Raw genomic sequence first — 17,707 nt, 5'->3', positions numbered from 1 at the left:
AGAAGAAATTAATTAAGTCAATTCTTTGTGCATTTCAGGATCAAAACATCTAACCTATATAAAACTGTTTTAAAATATGGAGTAAATATTTAAAGCCAAACTCGAGAGATCTTTTGTAATCGTCTGCAAAACCACCTTCTCGCTTCCCTTTTTCTGTCTCTGACATGGAACAAATTCAGAACTTTATCCTCTAAGATATTTAATGTGCAGATATAAAAAAATATGTCCTTTGTGGCAAGCCTGAACACATATATATAATATATTTACAAACCTCCAGAACAAATTAGCATTAAAAAACACAGAAGTAGCAGATTGACATAGTGCTTTATTTAAGCTGTCTGTACGAAGGAAAATAATGTGCATCCCTATCATATATGTGTAAAAATACTAAGGATGTACAGTGTACAAAAACAGTTTCTTGTAGTTATTTCACATCCTTGTGGGTCATATACTTAAGGAAATAAACAGTTTAAGTATGACCAACAGTAATACGGTTTCTTGGGTTCATAGTCGTGTCTGCTTAATATCCTTAACCATATGACTAGATCTTGCATGGATCTAATGAAAGAACTAGCAAGGTCAAGAAATGTCACAAACTCTAAAGCTACAGGGAGGTAATTCAATTACCAATTTAGAGGTTTTTATTTAAATAAATACTTTACATTTCATGCTTGCCTGTAATGCACTACCAGGAGCAAGATAAGGAAATTCTACTGTAGACAGTACAAACAGTAGCAGCAAAGTGTGTACGTTGAGGTGTAATATATAGACCCTGCAGTTAGTAAGGAGAGACCTTACTTTTGTACTCTAGGAGAAGCACATGGCCCCTGCAAGAACAGTCAGCTTTAAGAAGCCGCGAGGATAGATGGGAACGAAACAGAAAACAATACTGGAATAAATGTTCTTTAAGCAACAGGAATGTACTGGAAGATGGATTCGTGTGGAAAGCAAAGCTGTGTGCAAAACTGCCAAAACCCAAACAGAAACGACCTATTCCTCCAAGATGGCTGCAGTACAAGAGGGCATAGTGTCTGTCATGGAAGTCAGTACAAGCTGGAGTCAGCATCTGAACTGTACTGTGCTCAGAAGGCTCGTCAGGTACCCAGCCACCACCACGTGCTGCCCAAGCCCAACTACAACTGCAAGCAGGAAAAGAAGAGCTTCAAAAGTTTCTCTCGGCACAGCTTTGTAATTCATCTTTCATCCACTTCTAACACTGCTCAGAGAGAATCCCCCAGCCCGGGGCAGCATTAAATGACTGCTAACTCTTCGTAGTATATAATTGATGTATGAGGCTTTGGAAGGCAGCAATACAATGCAAGTTGAATGAAGCCTTAAGAGGTGTTCAAAGAATTCACCAACAGATATTTACTGCAAACTGCATTCTAAGGAGCTATGCAATGATGAACCAAACTCACCTACAGGGCCCCTTTCTTCTCAGCATGAGGAAGGGTTGGCCAGAGGAACAAACCCACTCAGCCATAGGTTATAGGTGCCCTGTGTCAAAAGCCTTATTGCTGTTACAAGCTGAAAACATAGGAAAAAAGTAACGCCACAGGCGAAGAACACAGTTTTTGAACCACCATAGTTTCTGCCTCTAAGTATGAGGCCTCTGCAGAAAATTATAATGCCCATCTACTGCATCATCAGTTACATCAGTCACTCACTTGCTGTCAGCACAGACACTTCTACAGACATGCCATGCATTTACTGCGCTCACTCCCTAAAGAGGGATAATCTCTACACATTTCGTGTTAGAAGGTGACAGCATCAGATCCTATACAGTTAGCACATACATTGTGATAGGTTTCTGACTGATTATCCATCCGTCGCTAAAGATAAAACACGAAACACTAAAAATTGTCTAAACTACTCTGCGTCTTTAGCTGCCTTGCTGAAATGTCCGTCTGCCCCTTGACAGTCCCAGCACGTGCACTGCCAGCAGTGGGCTTCACACTGGGATGCTCAACTTCACATCAAGGGGCGAAGGAGGTATCCGGTATGGTCTACTTTCAGACTCCTCCCCTCACTCACACAGCGCAGTCCGCAGTGTTGATATCACAGTCTTTGTGGGAGCTAACAAGATAGGAACACAGAGATACTTCCAATGATAATCCCATGGAGTCGGGGTTCTCAGATGTCATTAGCAAGGGCGCGTGCACATCGCTGCACTGCGTAACATCCCAGCTCCTAGCACCAACGGGTTTATTAAGATTATCATTGCTGAAGAAGAAAGCTAAAATTTATGCACATGCTCTGCTAGATACAGATCTTCGGACGTGGAAAGACATCTTCCTAGCGGCAGTAGTGTTTCTCGTGATGTTTTATATTCAATCTGGTACCACGGGTGACACGCTGGGTTTCACGAGGGCAAACTTTCCTTGACAATGGCAGATCCCAGAAACTTACTATGTGAATTATTGGAATAAAGTGCTTTTCTTGTAATCACGGTAGTCTCATTGTTCAGATGTTTCCTTCACATAGAACAGAATTTTTCTATCGTGCTGTAAGGCTTTTTGCAGTATCTTAATCCTGAATACAGCACGAGATGTAGTGTTTTATTTATTTGGTTTTAATCCTTTGGCACGTGAAGCTGGAGCTCCTTGTCTCCACTGCCAAAGAATTAAAAGACAGTATTTCATTGACAAAAATCTGATCCTAATCAGTATGTACAGTTTCAGAGCCTTGTTAATATCTCCACATCGGACAAAAGTGCGTTATCCCCTTCAGCTTGTACAGTCCTTCCATATATTACAAAATTAACTGCTTTAAGCCTGTTCTACCTAAGATGTAGCAGCATTTGCAAACATGACACATACAATCCTTATCTCTAAAAATAAATACTACCGCAGCATAACCAAAAGAAAACAAAACAAAAACAAATAAAAAGGGATATTCAGAGTTAAACACCTGGAGGAAAAGCTAATTCACAAACTCAAAGTAAGGCAAACACCTGTTTACCTTGGTGCACACGTTTGGGTGAAAAGCAATACCATTATGCCTGTCTACATTCTTCAGCCATCAGAGGTGATGTATATCATGAAGGAAAAAGAAAAGCATGAGATAGATGTTATCTGGTGCAAATTATAAGACCCCTTAAAGAACTTCAACTGCTGCTTTTATGCCTTTGTTTCTTGCATGTATAATGTTCGATTCTCCATGATTGCACGTGAACCTGGAAGTTCTAAGTGGCAGGCTGGGTGAGCCAGCCCTTCTGCTTCTTCTGTAGTATCCAATGGTAATTAAAAAATTATATATATATATATTTATATATATCAACAGTTTAAGTCCTTCTTTCAAACGTTTCCCAAGCAAATTCCAGCCAGATGTTATTGACAGAGACCTGCTTCAAGTAATGATATGCCTAACAAAAACCTTGCATATGTACATCACCACCCCCGTGTTTCCTTGTTCTAAACAGCACAAACAGATGCAAGAAAATATTATAGACTAGTCTTTTTAGACTAAGTATAATTTTGATTCATCTTCTAGAAGAAGATAAGCTGAACCAATGTGTTTTTTTGTTTAGCCTCCACTGTGAGGGCAAACAGATGACTATCTGTGCACAAAGTGTACAGCGCTGATGTACGGTCATCTACCTTCAGAGAAACTGTTAGTAACTTCTTGACGTTTCTATTATACTGAGACGGTGGGCAGCAGCAACAGCGGGAGAGCGTAGAGAAATACCGTATTTCATGCAAAACCAAAACGGATTTTAGGTGGGTTTGGAAAAGAGATCTGTTCAATTTGGAATGGTCTCTGAAAGTGCCCCTGCTATCTTAAACGGTATCTAGTACTGGTGGTGATGTTCAGGAATCATTTTCAGTGATAAACCTAAGATGACAGTGAAGCAGCAGAACAAAGAAGTTACTCCCGTCCACTTGCAGAGTAGGAAAACTGGGGGAAATGTGGCCGCCTCTCATTGTCCATGCAGTCCATACCATCCTCGTCATCTGTAGTAAGGGAGAAGTTCAAAATGTCATTACATTTATAGCAACATTTTATTTCTCATCTGATGTGCAGCCCACCTTTCAGAGCTCAGTGCTGAAGGTAGGGGCTCATGCTCACTTGGTAGAATGATGCTTACCAAACAGATATCCTTTCAAATAAGCCATCATTTATTACAGAGTGCAGTGGGGTTTTTTCTGCTTGCTTTGGTTTGTTGGGGTTTTTGTTTTGTTTTGTTTTCACTATGACTATCGCCTGAGGACTTCAATCACTACTACCCTGTCTGAGCTTATCAAAACACGCCAGCACATCTATCTTCCGGGAGCGTGAGAAAAAAGATGTCCTTGCTGATGGAAGCAATGAAACAGTTTTCATTGCTACTTAAGCTAAATCCAGAAAACGGTCATCTTCTTGCAGACATTCAGAAGTACTCTTCCATTTTGAAGAGAGTTAAAAGGAAGAACACCAACAAAATTAACAGCTCATAAAAGGTTCTACGTATTTCAATTCTTACATATTATTCTTTAGTAAACTATTTATTTTTGCAGTATTTACAGGGATCAGGGCTAAGCCAAATTCGTAAATATTTTTATTTACATAATTCCTGCTGTGCCAGTGGAACCTAAACCCCAGGGGCTCCCTGACTGAGAGTCTAGATCTACATTCACATAGATTTCTAAATAGTGCCTATCCTTGAAGACACCCTTTGGAATCCTGACTCATGCAACAATGCACTTCTATGCAACCTTACAGAATTATGTCTTTTATAGGTATAGTTTGGTTACTGACTATACAAGATACGTTGTTCAGAATCCACACACTGCTGCTGGTAATCATCCTTACTATTCTTATGGCAGGGTGGGCTGTAGCCTGCACTGCTCCATGCAGCAGCAGCAATGTCATTACCAGAGGCCAAGGTAGGTGCCAGTAGGAGACAGGTAGTTTCTCTGAGATGCAATTAATTGCCTGCTCCAAATTCAACAAATCTTTAAATCTGAAGTCTTAGGAGCATCCAAGTATTCTGCATTGCTTTGATAGTCAGTGAAGAAATACCCATAATCAGTGCATGTGGAGTTCTAAGAAATTATGACTTTATGGCACTCAGTCAACAGCCTTGAAATTAACCCATACTTAAACAAAATCTGTTCAAGTTAAAGACATGAACAAATTATTAAGATAGGCGATAAAAAAAAAAACAGTAAATATTTTCCACAGCAAAAAGGACTTAAAAATCACTCAAATGGCTGCAATCAAACACAACAAATACAAAGCCCAGAAAATCACTCCAGATCTGTACAATACCAGAACACTATGGCTAAGGCCGGGAATCCTAAACCAAGATATAAGGAGCCTTTTCTATGACTGGGTAATCAATTACAGCAGTTACTGCCTACCTTTACCACCCTCCTTTCTCATCCCCCCCCAGTTTAAAAAAAAAAACAAAACCAAACCAAAACAAAAAACACAGAGAGGAAGTTCATTCAAGAATTCAGCAGCACGACTGACTGCACTTTAGCACTGTCTTGGCAGCGACTCCGTTAAGCTCCAGCTTGGCTGATTCCTGTGTGCAGCGGGAGATGATCAAACTGTGGTGCAGTTAAATTCACTCCAACACAGAAGGGCTGCGCAAGGCCCAGTGCACCAATTACATCTACGTTAACAACTTCCTTAAGAGCTCTGCTAAGTACACAACTTGATAGGAAATTTCATTTTCGAATGATTTTCATGTAATGGATATCTACACAAGGGACATCCACTTGTCTCTGGCAGCTTTTTTCTCTTTTTTTTTTTAATCTGAAGAGTGCTTTAAGATACACATGTCTGGGACCTTTAGAGCCATCCAGCTTCTGAAGCTGGTGTTTTCCCTCAAAAGAGACTGACAGAACTGTAAAGTAAAGTTAGATAAGAATAATATTAAAATGCAAACAAACAAAACACATGCAGTGACCTAATGCTCTAAGCTTTCTAATTATTCCTTCATCAAAGGAACTTTCTCTTTGGGAGCTGTTTTTACACACTTCCATATGAAGCTCTTTGCTATTAACAGTGGGAATACCTTTCCCATTCAAACTGAAGAGCCTTGTCACACAGTGCTTTATTCTCAAATCGTTGTTTTTAACTTACACTTCTGTGTAATTTTTGACTTACATTTTTCAGGCGGCGTTATTGTAATAGTCTGAGCTGTAAATTCTTCATCAAAATACCTGGTGTCTGTCTCAGACGTCACTTGAGGTTTAAAAGGAGGTACAAGCTGAAAGAGACCAAGAACAAGATTAGTATACCTGAAGCCAACCAAATTATTACCAGGACAGGAATTACAGTTTTCCTTTTTTACCTACACCCTCTAACGAGGAGTTTCAAAAGGGTCACTGAGAGTCAGCCAAGTCTCTAAATCCTAGTAAGAGATCACAGGATCACAGAATGACCCGGGTTGGAAGGGACCTCAAGGATCATGTAGTTCCAACCCCCCTGCCTGGCAGGGCCACCAAACATACACCTTTACTAGATCAGGTTGCCCAGGGCCCTGTCCAACCTGGTCTTGAACACCTCCAAGGACGGGGCATCCACAACCTCCCTGGGCAGCCTGTTCCAGGGCCTAACCACTCCTAGTGAAGAACTTCCCCCTAACATCCAACCTAAATCTTCCCTCTTTTAACTTAAAACCATTTCCCAGTGTCCTGCTATTGTCAGCCCCTCTGAAGAGTTTACTCCCCTCCTGGGAGTAAGTTCCCTTCAGGTACTGAAAGGCTGCAATGAGGTCACCCCGCAACCTTCTCTTCTCCAGGCTGAACAAACCCAACTCCCTCAGCCTGTCCTCATAGGGGAGGTGCTCCAGCCCCCTGATCATCTTTGTGGCCCTCCTCTGGACCCTTTCGAAAATCTCCATGTCCTTCTTGTACTGAGGGCTCCACACCTGGACACAGTACTCCAGATGGGGCCTCACAAGAGCAGAGTAGAGAAGGACAATCACCTCCCTATCCCTGCTGACCACCCCTCTCCTGATGGAGCCCAGGATCCCATTTGCTTTCCGGGCTGCCAGAGTGTACTGCTGTCTTTCATCCATCAGGACCCCCAGGGCCTTCTCTGCCAAGCTGCTCTCAAGTCATATATAGATACAAGTCATTACAGACAATCTCAACAATACTAGTTCAATACCTTGCTAACAGCAAGGTTAACTCCAAGCATCACTCTTACATGACTTGCACCAGCCTTGCTCTCTGTATCCTCTGAAAGAACAGCCCATAGGCCAGAGATTCTAACCAGAATGAACATTCACTGGCATACTACATACTGTGTTGTGCAGCCCTAAACTACACAGCTGTTTAGTATATATGACATTATAATGTTTTCAAATCCAAGTTTAAAACTGCCACCTATGTTTTCCTTCTCACATCAGACATATTACACTGACCACTGATAACAAGCAAGTTTTCTTAGCTGCAGAAAGTCACCTTCAACATCTTTGGTACTGCAGAACTCACATTAAGACACCGTGCTGTTTGGACATGTGACCAGATTCTGCTCTCCTTCCTTCCAGGAGAGAATTTCAGCATTAATTTTCACTCATCAGTTTGACCCCTTTCTCCCTGCAATGGTTTACCCTTCTCAGTATGCTCTATGAGCTCTATTTCATTTGATCCAGATCTTCACCTCTCATGTGAGGAAGAAGAGAAGACACTGGCTGATGCAGTCTTTAACAAATGCCATTTAGAACAAAGCAGTTAATGAAAAATAAAAGGTAGTGCAGAGTAAGCTCATGACATACAGCGATGTATGGATTTGCAGCTGAGGAAAAAAAAAGTGATGCATGAGCTGATGTGTTCTTCCATAAAGGAGGACATTTGGTCCTCCAGTGCCACACTGAGGAGACAGGCTTCTAACTGAATAGACAACTGCTCATCGACACCACCCCGTGAGCCAGACAAACAGAAACCATGCAGCACCATAGCTTCTCTCTAAAAGCTTACATTGGTATTTATACAGGCAGCACCTTCACATACACTGACGCCTATGGGAAATAGGAAACTGCAGCTGACATCGACAGGCACCAACACAACTCGAGAGCAGCAGGGAGGTTCCTTCACTCTTCTCACATGCTCTCCCTCCTTCCCTCACTGCATCTCCATCAGCCCAGCTGGGAGGTTCCCTACACTGGGGCTCCTTCCTCTCAGGCTGCTCTCCCAGCCTTTAAACAGCAGAGCCATGTCTAAAGGCCTGTTGGCATCTTGCACCAGAAGCCTCGTCTGCCACCACATGCACATCTTCCCCTTCCTCAGAGTCTTTCCCTGACCTTCATATAATTGCAGGATGACTTTTAAGACAAACTCCTTGTTTTAAACAGGGAGCCTCTAAAATAATTAGTTTACCAGTTGCTCCACAATTCTTGTCAAGACACAAGGAACTTCCACATAGTGTATGGGCATCACCTCCAGAAGAAAACAGGAGAAATCCTTTCTGTATAAAATCCTTTCCTTTCACACAAAGCAGAAGCTGGGAGAATGGTATGAGTGATGTGCATAAGTGCACACAGAAGGGCACTGTACCTCATCAGTTCAGCCAGGAGATTAGAGACAGAACCACTCATTTGAGACAGATTTTGTAAGCCATGTCACCAACATGCCGGGCCATGCTACAGAAACTTGGCAATTATCTTTCTGGAGGGATGCCACCTTTGTTCATTAATTGTCAGCTTTTATTTAAAAGCAGAAAGTAAAATCTCCAAAAATCTCAGCTACAACAAAACTGTTAGAAACACAAATAAGGTGCAACTGCTGCAGAGATAACCACTTACACAAACACAGAGCCCAGATAATGACCCAGAAATTTTCCCATACAACCCAAATGGATGAACGGAATACACAATATTGAGCACAGCTCTAATAACCACAACATGAAGATGGTCCTCCACACCCAGTGATATCTGGTGCTTTGGTGTCACAAAGAAATGGTATCTAGCAGCTCTCACCACTTCTGACCCATGAAATCAGCAAGTCCAAAGTAAGTAATGCGAGAACCACAAGATACACATGGTAACAGGTGTCCAAAAGGAATAACAGAAGCTTCAACTAAGCACAGTCCTTGTCTCCTGCTGCTCAATCCTGTCTTCCTGGATGTGACAACTTGCCCTTTTCAAGCAGTTTGTTCAGTTTCAGGCAAACAATTCAACCAGAAGGAGACTCTTTCTTCAGCAATTGACTCTAAAGGACCAAAAAATACATGTTTTGTGTGTTCATGTATTAAACACACACACACACACGTAAGTGTACGTAGGTAAACGTTTGCACAAAGAAATGGAAGACTAAATTCAGCACTGAGTTAACTGTCTGTAAGAGGTTATGTTTAAGACAAATCCAATTTCATACCTGTCAATCTGAATCTACCCCAGCCATTTCCAAGGCTTAATGTTAGAAATGACAGCAGAAGCAGTATCAAATTGTTAGTATTTTCAATACCTTCAGAAAATGGCATTTCCATTTGGCATCCACCAAGAGTAACATGTGAGGGACACCACTGTTTTCCCACAGTCTGAGACCTGGGAAACTTGCCACCCAATTCTTGGGGAAACACAAGGTGTAGGTAAGCACCTGAATACTTCAATCATACAGAAAAGAATAGGCAGCTTCTGTGTTTGAGCCTTTTCATGCTGATGTAACAAGTACACCAGTACTTCAGTAGGAGAGGAAATATACATGTTATTAGCACAATGACATCCTGAGAGGAATCATTTGTCTTGGATCATATGGGAAGTGACCTGAGTTGCTTCAGAGTGCCTGTGACGTACTCAACCTGCCAAGTGAAAAATGAGATGCTTAAGAATCACAGTGTGATCTTCCCTCTCCTTTTAATTTAAAAGGAATTTTCCTTCCAATGAATTCAAAACTAACAAAGCCGTAAGAATCCCATCCACCAAAGAGCCTGCAGCTGAAAAGCACTCTGAGATGAAGTGCTGAAGGAGGATGAGGTGCAGCTGTACAGCACCCCCACTGAATTGTTCAAGCTATTAAAATAAGCAATGTAAGTGGATTATAACCTCAAAACTCACAAATGTAAATTCTTCAAGTATCGTATAAATGTAAAGAAGTGAGCACTGCTGTGCAGTTTGTTTTTATTCGTGAGGAATAACTATTTGAATCTTACACACGTGGTTTAACTTCAGTTTGACATTCTGATTTGTCCAATCTAAAACAAAAATCACTGCTGCATCCCAGTGTGTTTTCCTCTTCCATACTAACGAGTTACAGTGTATGAGATCAGTTCTTTCCTCACAGTTTATGCATTTTGAAAATGTATTACAGAAACAACTTTAAAACACATTTCAATAATGCCTTGTATTGTCATCATATGCTGCGTTTCAGCAGTTGCCAGTAAGTTTACTATTCAGGTCTGACATATGTCAGAACCTGTGTCAAACGTTACAGTTCTTCCTGGCTACAGAAGTTAATTATATGTTGGTAGTTAGTTAAGTGTTCATCATCTGATGTCCAGAAACCAAACCTCCATCTATGTTAAACTTTACTGGGGGACTACACAAAGCTGTGATTGTCAAGAATCAAAGCAAAGAGACACATTATCCTATTGAGAACAATGGGGCAAATAACATGAGAGGAGAACGGAGTCACAGCGCTGAAATACACCTTTCTATTTCAACACAAGCCAAGCACGCTCAGCTTTAAGTGCTGAAAACATGTTGCAATTCACTGCCTTCCCAACTCAACATAGTACATACAACCTACTACTACGTTAAGCTCCCTTGGTGATCCTAAACATCCTGCAGATCCCCAGCCTCTAAGGGAATGGCAAGAACCCAAGTTGAGATTCAAAGCACTGAACAGCAGGGAGCTGGAAGTAGCCCATGAACCCCAGTAGGAGACTACATGTGAGGTGGAGTTGGTAGTGGTTCTGGGCTGCAGGGGAGGTGGCAGAGATGGGATTTCAGCAGTGGGAGGACACCGCTGGTTCACCAGGGTTATGCCTGTGGATGAACTTTGTTTTCCTCAGGGCTGCAGCAAGAAGGGCTTGTTTTCAAATCAAACACCTTTATGCTATACTCTGCCTTCTGTAAATTCCAGCAGCTGAGCGAAGAGGTGGCAATCAATCGTAAGGTCGGCATATAGCAAGTGTTACTGGAACACAATGAAAAGATCAGCCTGCTTAGCAGATTTCTGATCTTTTCAATACTTTGTATGGCAACAACACAAAAGCAAATAACATGGCTCATTTCTACAGGCTTTATTACACAGCAGGTAATTGTACCAAAATAGCACGACTCAAATAGCAGCTGCTTAAAACCAGATGTTGGCATTTTCCTATTTCCTTCCTACCTCTTTCCCTTAAAATCTGATCAGTGAAAGTACCTAAACATGCGTTCCGTATTATGCTTATGTTGCAGATGTTGCCAGATCTAAGCCCAGGGTTTTAATCACGGCATTTCATCTTCTGTTGTGGTTGTGCCTTAAGAAAAGCAAGGGCCGGAGGACGTGGACCAGCATCTCACATCTGCCTGACCTGCTGCACACTGCTGCAGCAGGGCTGCCCTTGTGCTCAGCAGGGCTGGAACCATCCCTGCCACTTGCCCCACTCCGTTCCCAGCACTAACAAAGAAATTTGCCTCAGGATTAGCCAGAACAGAAATCAGAAGGCATTCATAACTCAGCCCAAATTCCTGTACAGCTTCTTCTTCCTTTCCATCCCTATTACAAACAGGAGGAAACCCAAGCTTTGCTAAGAGGTCTGGATCTCCTCTGTCCGGGCCACCTGAGTGTTTCAATCTGCACACCCGATGACATACCCTAATTCCTACCTTCACATTAATGCCCGTGTGACTTTTGTTCAGTGAAAGTTCCTACACAGAACATCTGACAATCTCACAATATTTCTGCAACCCAAATAAAAGTACTCTAAAACAATACTTAAATGAGTAACAGGGATGTCAAAAAGCTTCCTGGTCCTAGCTAAAAATAAAGCCAATATTTTATTTAGAAGTTTACAGGCTTTTGAAGTCCTCCGAGTTTGCCAAACTATTCAATTTCTCATAGTCAGGCACAGAAATGAAAACTCATCAGGGTTGAGCTGGTCACAGGCAGAACCTGGCACAGGCTGCTCTCTTTCATATGTCCTCATGAGTTTTCTGCCAAAAATAAATACATCTGACCACAAAAGCCAAGCACTATACATTTTTCATTCAAAGGCAACGACCTCCTCTGCTCCACAACGTAACATACAATATTTTATTATCACTGCGAAATACCAAATTAGTTTAATTAGTTCGCAGTATCAGCAAACTAATAATTCCACTTGACCATTTGGATCCCTTTGACCCGACAGAGCTCGTGTTTGCTGCATGAAGCACTCCAAGTTTACAGACACATAATGCTGTCTCTAATCACACTCGTGAAGTGATAACCCGGTAAGCACAGAGATGTACTCAACCTTGAGTAAAAATCAGTGGCACAATGGCACAGCATACACATGTACAAAATGATTCCCCCGAAACCACTTGGAATGCACATGATTTTTTGTTTTCTATTACTCTGAATGCAAACTTCAGTTCCTTCATTACTAAGAGAAACACATGCTTGAAACGCAGCCAGAAAATTACAGTTTCATGGTGCATAAACCTCAAAAAAGAATGCTGTGAAATATCTCTACTATGCAAATAATTATATCAACTATAAATTTCATCAAGTGACCCTACCACTGAAGTCTGTACTACTAATAATAAACAGCAACAGAAGCAAGGATAGGAGAAAGCTATTTGAAAACCAAATTTGCTCGGTGCACACTCCTGAGTTGTTTTAGAAGCTGTGTCACATAGCAAACCCTCACAAACCTTCTCACCAGCACTGTAATAAAAATACTTGGTTACAGTTCATTAAGCTTATTATTATGCTAGAAGTTCACATTTCAGAACACCGTCTTGCACTCTGCATACTTCAGAACTGATAAGACAGCGCATGCACAGAAGGAATGCCTGGACTTCTGAACCTACCAGACAAATGGCTTTACAATAGCAATACTGCCATTTTTTGAATTAAATCGAAAAACATACTGTCAGAACTAATTTTAATGAGCTACTTTTCCATAAAGAACACAGTGTGTGCCAACACTGCACCAAAATAATTCCTCTGGTCCTGGAAGTTAACCGAGGAAACCCAATTCATCTTTCACTAGCAAATTTAGTTTCTCATAGCAGCAGCGGAGGGAGTAAACACAGAGTGACTGCCATCCCTCAGTTACCACACTCCAACAAGCCATATCCACCTCCACGGGCAGAAACGCAAAATACCTGTGTTTATGGGGAAGTAAAATCCCTCCATTTATTTTAACAGCACAGAATAAGATTAGGATGGAAAAAACACTTGCCATGTTGATTTGGAAACATTCAGAGCCCGGACTTAAAAGTTAAGAGGATCAATGTTTTAAGAACTAAGCTTGATGTTGAACAGCGTAGAACTGAAAACTCTGTTTTAACCTAAAATAATTAAGAAAACTTATTCGATGGAGCAAGAGTAATGAAACAGCTTTTTCTTTCTCACCCACTCCCAGCACTGCACAATCCAATGTATCCACTGTCCTCGGCTTGGAGTTTTAGATTTTATCCTCAGAGTGCTTCCCTACTACTGCCTAAAAACAACAAACCATTCTGAGCTCATAAAGAAACATGATTAATATACTTCGTTAGGGTTATTTATTTAGAAGTTTCTTGAAACATCACCGTACTGCCAGGGAAAAATCACACTTGGATCAGTAACTTCAGAGAGCACCATATTTTGTATCATAATATAAGGTTCTCATTTCAATTCTGGTATTTGTCAGAGAAATACCACACCAACAACCACACGTTTTTAAAATTCCAGTTCAACAACAACTGAAAAAACAGTTTGCAGCGCTGACATCGGAGCATAAACATGTTCTGCTCCTTCGTATGTCTTCCATTCTCCTTTTTTCGAACAAAGAAAAAGAGGAGGAATAATGTTAAATTACACAGCTCAACTGGCAGATTAACGATATGGAACAGTTGGGAGGAGGGAAGGGAAGCACAGGAAAAAAAAGACTATCAAAATAGAAGGGCTTTATGGCAACAAAAAAACTTCTTAAGTACTGAGATCAAATCGGTTTACATTATAAGTCAAATCGAGTTCCGTTGCTCAGTAAGATAAATTAATTTTCTAAAATCATTCCCAGCGTGGTGGTCATTACAGGAACAGGACCATGTTTAGATACTACCGTTCAAACTCAATTCCCAGCACTCTTTCTCCACAAGCCCTTCTAGCTCTGAATTTTAATGCTAGGTCTCTCTCTAAAAATGACTTTTTAAGAGATTTCTGCTTAAACACAAATAATCATAAAGCTGATTTTTGCTACAAATCTTATCAATTACTTCACTATAAGAATTTAATAAACGGCAAAAACACAATTCAGAAAAAAAACCCACGTTGTATTTTTGTCACAATTTCATGATTGATACAACTGTTTTTCTCTTCAACACCGGGGGGGAAGGGAAAAAGTTTGGGAGGTCACGTAACAGAAGAAAAATCTTTGCCCAGTTTAGTTTGGTCAGCAGTGTTTACTTTTGGTCCAGTGACAAATCATAAATGAAAACCAAAAGATGACAGCAGTCCGCCTGGACTCAGAATAATTGCTTGTACTAATGTGAAAAGTTGCAAAGGAAAACATGCTTAACTTGCAGACAGCAGCAGTCCTAGGACAGATGCCAGGTTATTCAAAACCGTATAAGGACATACCTTTTTATCATATACATCTTGCCAGTTTACTCCAGCAAAGAAACTATGACGCATGATTTCTTTTGCATCATCTGGGCCTCCACCAAGTCTAGACAGAGAATAAAGAAGTCCATATTAAACAAGCTCTACTCCTAAAAGGAGATTAAATTTACAGGATTGTTAGAAAAGTGACCATTTGTTTTTCAGTATCCAGGAACACTTCTTACCTGTTCAACACGATTTCTCCCCTGTTCAACATGAATTCAAGATAAAAAGTGAAAACAAAAGCATCCAAATAACATTCTGTTCTACTTGATTATTTCAACCACCGTGTTTATTACTGTCCATGAGTTTTTAATAATCCATTCATTCAAAACACATTCTTGAGTCTTCTTGAAATGCTGACTGAAGGATGTGGCACCACTAAAAACCAAAACTAACCCAACAAAGCTGACACAGAATTTTACCAGGGAGGTGCCAAGCACTGAATTAGTAATGACTGACACATCATTTTCATAAAGTGTTTGTTGCTGTTGCATCTGGGTGTTGTAACAATTAACCAATTACCATAAAATAGCCTCAATCTGAGTTAATTAGTATAAATTAATAAATTGTAGGCCTGCTGAGAAGGTTATTTAAAGGCCACTGTAAATAACCACACTATTCACTGCAGCCCATAGCTTGCCAAAGCCAGACTCCGGCATATCTATCATCTCTGGAAGCAAATTCCACCTACTCTGGGTGAACCTGCACAAGGTGGTTTGAGCTCCCACAAGCAGACACTGCTGCCAAGAAGGGTCCCTTCCCTGCCCATACATCTCATCTCTTCTCACTTTCATCTAAAGCATCACTTAACACTGATGGTGATACTCACTAGAGGCTGAGAGCTGAGTCAGCTCACTAACTTGAAAGAAAACTAATCCCACAAGGAGAAAACAACAAAGAACCAGCAGCTTTTTGTTGCTTTAGCAGTCAAATTTGATTCAACATCAGTTTTGGTGAGCTCCCTTAGGCTGCTGTTGGTGGAGAGAGAGCCACACATCCAGGGGAAGGGACCTCCGCCCTTTTCAGCAGCAGGTGGACTTTTTTATGACTGCTCAGCTCTCATCTAACATCTTCCTGAGACTAGCTGTCCTATGGCATGAATGACAGAAGTTGCAACAGAAAAAAAAGAAATCTAAATTAACAAACAGCTTGCATATGTCGTCAACAAGGAGAATGACACAGGCAGTTTGTGTTTCCTTAAAATGAACCGCTAAGGATAAAAAGAAAAGTTTTAAAGGCCAGGAGCAACAATTCTCAAAATTAGTGAAATATTCTGGACTACCATCTCAGTCTTGTAGTGACTGGGCATAAATTTATTTCCATGCTAAATTCTTCTCTGCTTCTTAACCACTCATACAGTTCTCCACACCTCTGCTGAGCATCCCAGTCTGCCTGCACTTTTCTGACTTCCCTCAGTATCTTCCCATCCAGCTGCTCAGAGAAGAGCAGAGCTGCAGTTAACTTCTGTGCTTGCACCCTATTTCTCAGTAGCTAGCAGTGGAACTTGAATATGCATAAGCTTGTAAATAGAAGTCTGTAATACATACTTCTGTCTGCAAAGAATAATTACAGGGAAGTGTCTTTTCAATTCTAAAGGCTAACATATTTCATAAATCAAATTGTTTAGAGGTTAAAATGCAACAGTAATTACTACAGAGACAGATTATTACCTTAAGTGTATTATTTGGTTGGTCATGGTTTCCTTTTACTACATAAAATAAACTTAATTAAAACAGATGTTGATGGGCAGCAACAGAAAGGCTGACTGCTTGTGCTGTGTCAGCTGCCCCACCTGGCTAAGGGCAGGCAAATCCCACCCAGGGGCATCAAAACTTGTCCTGCCCTGAGTGCCAGTGAGCACATCCTTGCTACAGAAAACTTCTTGTCTACAGATTGAGGATGGGGTGCAGGAACCACTGGAAGATACTTTCCTAAACAGCAATCCTGCAGGAAAAAGCCCACAGAAAGGTGCACACGAAGCAAGTAGGCAATGTTCGCTTTCAAACCACCGCATTTAAATCTCACTTTGTATATCGCAAGTGGAAATCTGAGGTCGTATGGCCGTACATGGCTCCTTCTTATGACTGGTCCTTCAGTCAGGAAGACCAGGCATCAGTGTCCTATTTTTACTTTAAAGAATATAAACTGAGTATATTTTTTATGGCTACATACCCAAGTAATTTCACTTACCGCTTATTTGGATCTTTTATCAGTAGGCCTGAAAGTAATGATTTTGCATCTGCAGACAGAGTTCGAGGAAATTTTATGTCCTCCATTAGTATCAGTTCAAATAGTTTCTCATGGTCCTGGTTGTAGAAAGGGAATCTTCCACACATCATTTCATACATGACAACTCCTAATCCCCACCAGTCCACTGCACGACCATAGTCATTATCTTCCAATACCTAAGACAGGAAGCAAAGCCAGCTGTAAGGCATGAACTGTTTCAGATGGGATCATTTCTGCTTATTTGATGTGTCTCTATTTGAATGTCTTTCGTAGACTTCATTTCCAGTGTGTAACAAGGACTGCCAGAACTTAGACCCAATATACACAACTGCAGCACTGACCCATACACTTGAGTTCACTGCAATTACAGACAGACTAGGGACTGTGCTGTTATCCCATGTGCAATCATCAGAAACAAGCAAAACATACAATTGGGAATGGTCCCCTCAAAATTATCATGACCACATTTTCCCCTTTTCTGTGTCTTCTACCATCCCATTTATTTGCAGTTTTAGGAAAAGACACTTCATCTGCTGGCACTGCAGTCTCAGTCAGCATTTTTGAAGGAAAGGATGTAAGGCGTCTCCTTGCTCAGCCACTTCTTTTCTCTATCCCACTTGCCAGAATAAAGCCTGACACTGAGAAACACCTTTCTCTTACTAAAAGCTTAGTTTCTTTGTTTCCACTGTGTTTATACTAAGAACCCGCAATGCATTTCTCCTAACAATTCCATCAAGTTCCATGAGGTAGTCCAAAGCAGC

The 17,707-nt window shown here is 41.0% G+C and overlaps 1 protein-coding gene across 4 annotated transcripts in view; it reads right to left on the bottom strand.

Annotated features, from left to right (window-relative positions):
• Nucleotides 1-305: 305 nt before the first annotated feature.
• AKT3 (AKT serine/threonine kinase 3) overlaps nt 306-17,707 on the bottom strand; it is a 137,089-nt gene continuing 119,687 nt past the window's right edge. For all 4 annotated transcript variants that reach the window (XM_015857621.1, XM_015857620.1, XM_015857622.2 and 1 more), the window contains 4 exons: nt 16,908-17,122; nt 14,694-14,781; nt 6,097-6,199; nt 306-3,953 (listed from right to left, as the gene is read on the bottom strand). In XM_015857621.1, the coding sequence (XP_015713107.1) occupies nt 3,868-3,953; nt 6,097-6,199; nt 14,694-14,781; nt 16,908-17,122 (492 nt within the window). In that variant the 3' untranslated portion in view covers nt 306-3,867. The remainder of the gene's footprint in view (nt 3,954-6,096; nt 6,200-14,693; nt 14,782-16,907; nt 17,123-17,707) is intronic.

Source organism: Coturnix japonica, chromosome 3, assembly GCF_001577835.2.
Source record: "Coturnix japonica isolate 7356 chromosome 3, Coturnix japonica 2.1, whole genome shotgun sequence".
In the NCBI taxonomy this organism is placed as follows: Eukaryota; Metazoa; Chordata; class Aves; order Galliformes; family Phasianidae; genus Coturnix; species Coturnix japonica.
Note: the sequence above shows the minus strand (reverse complement) of the source record. Positions and strands in the feature narration are given on the sequence as shown.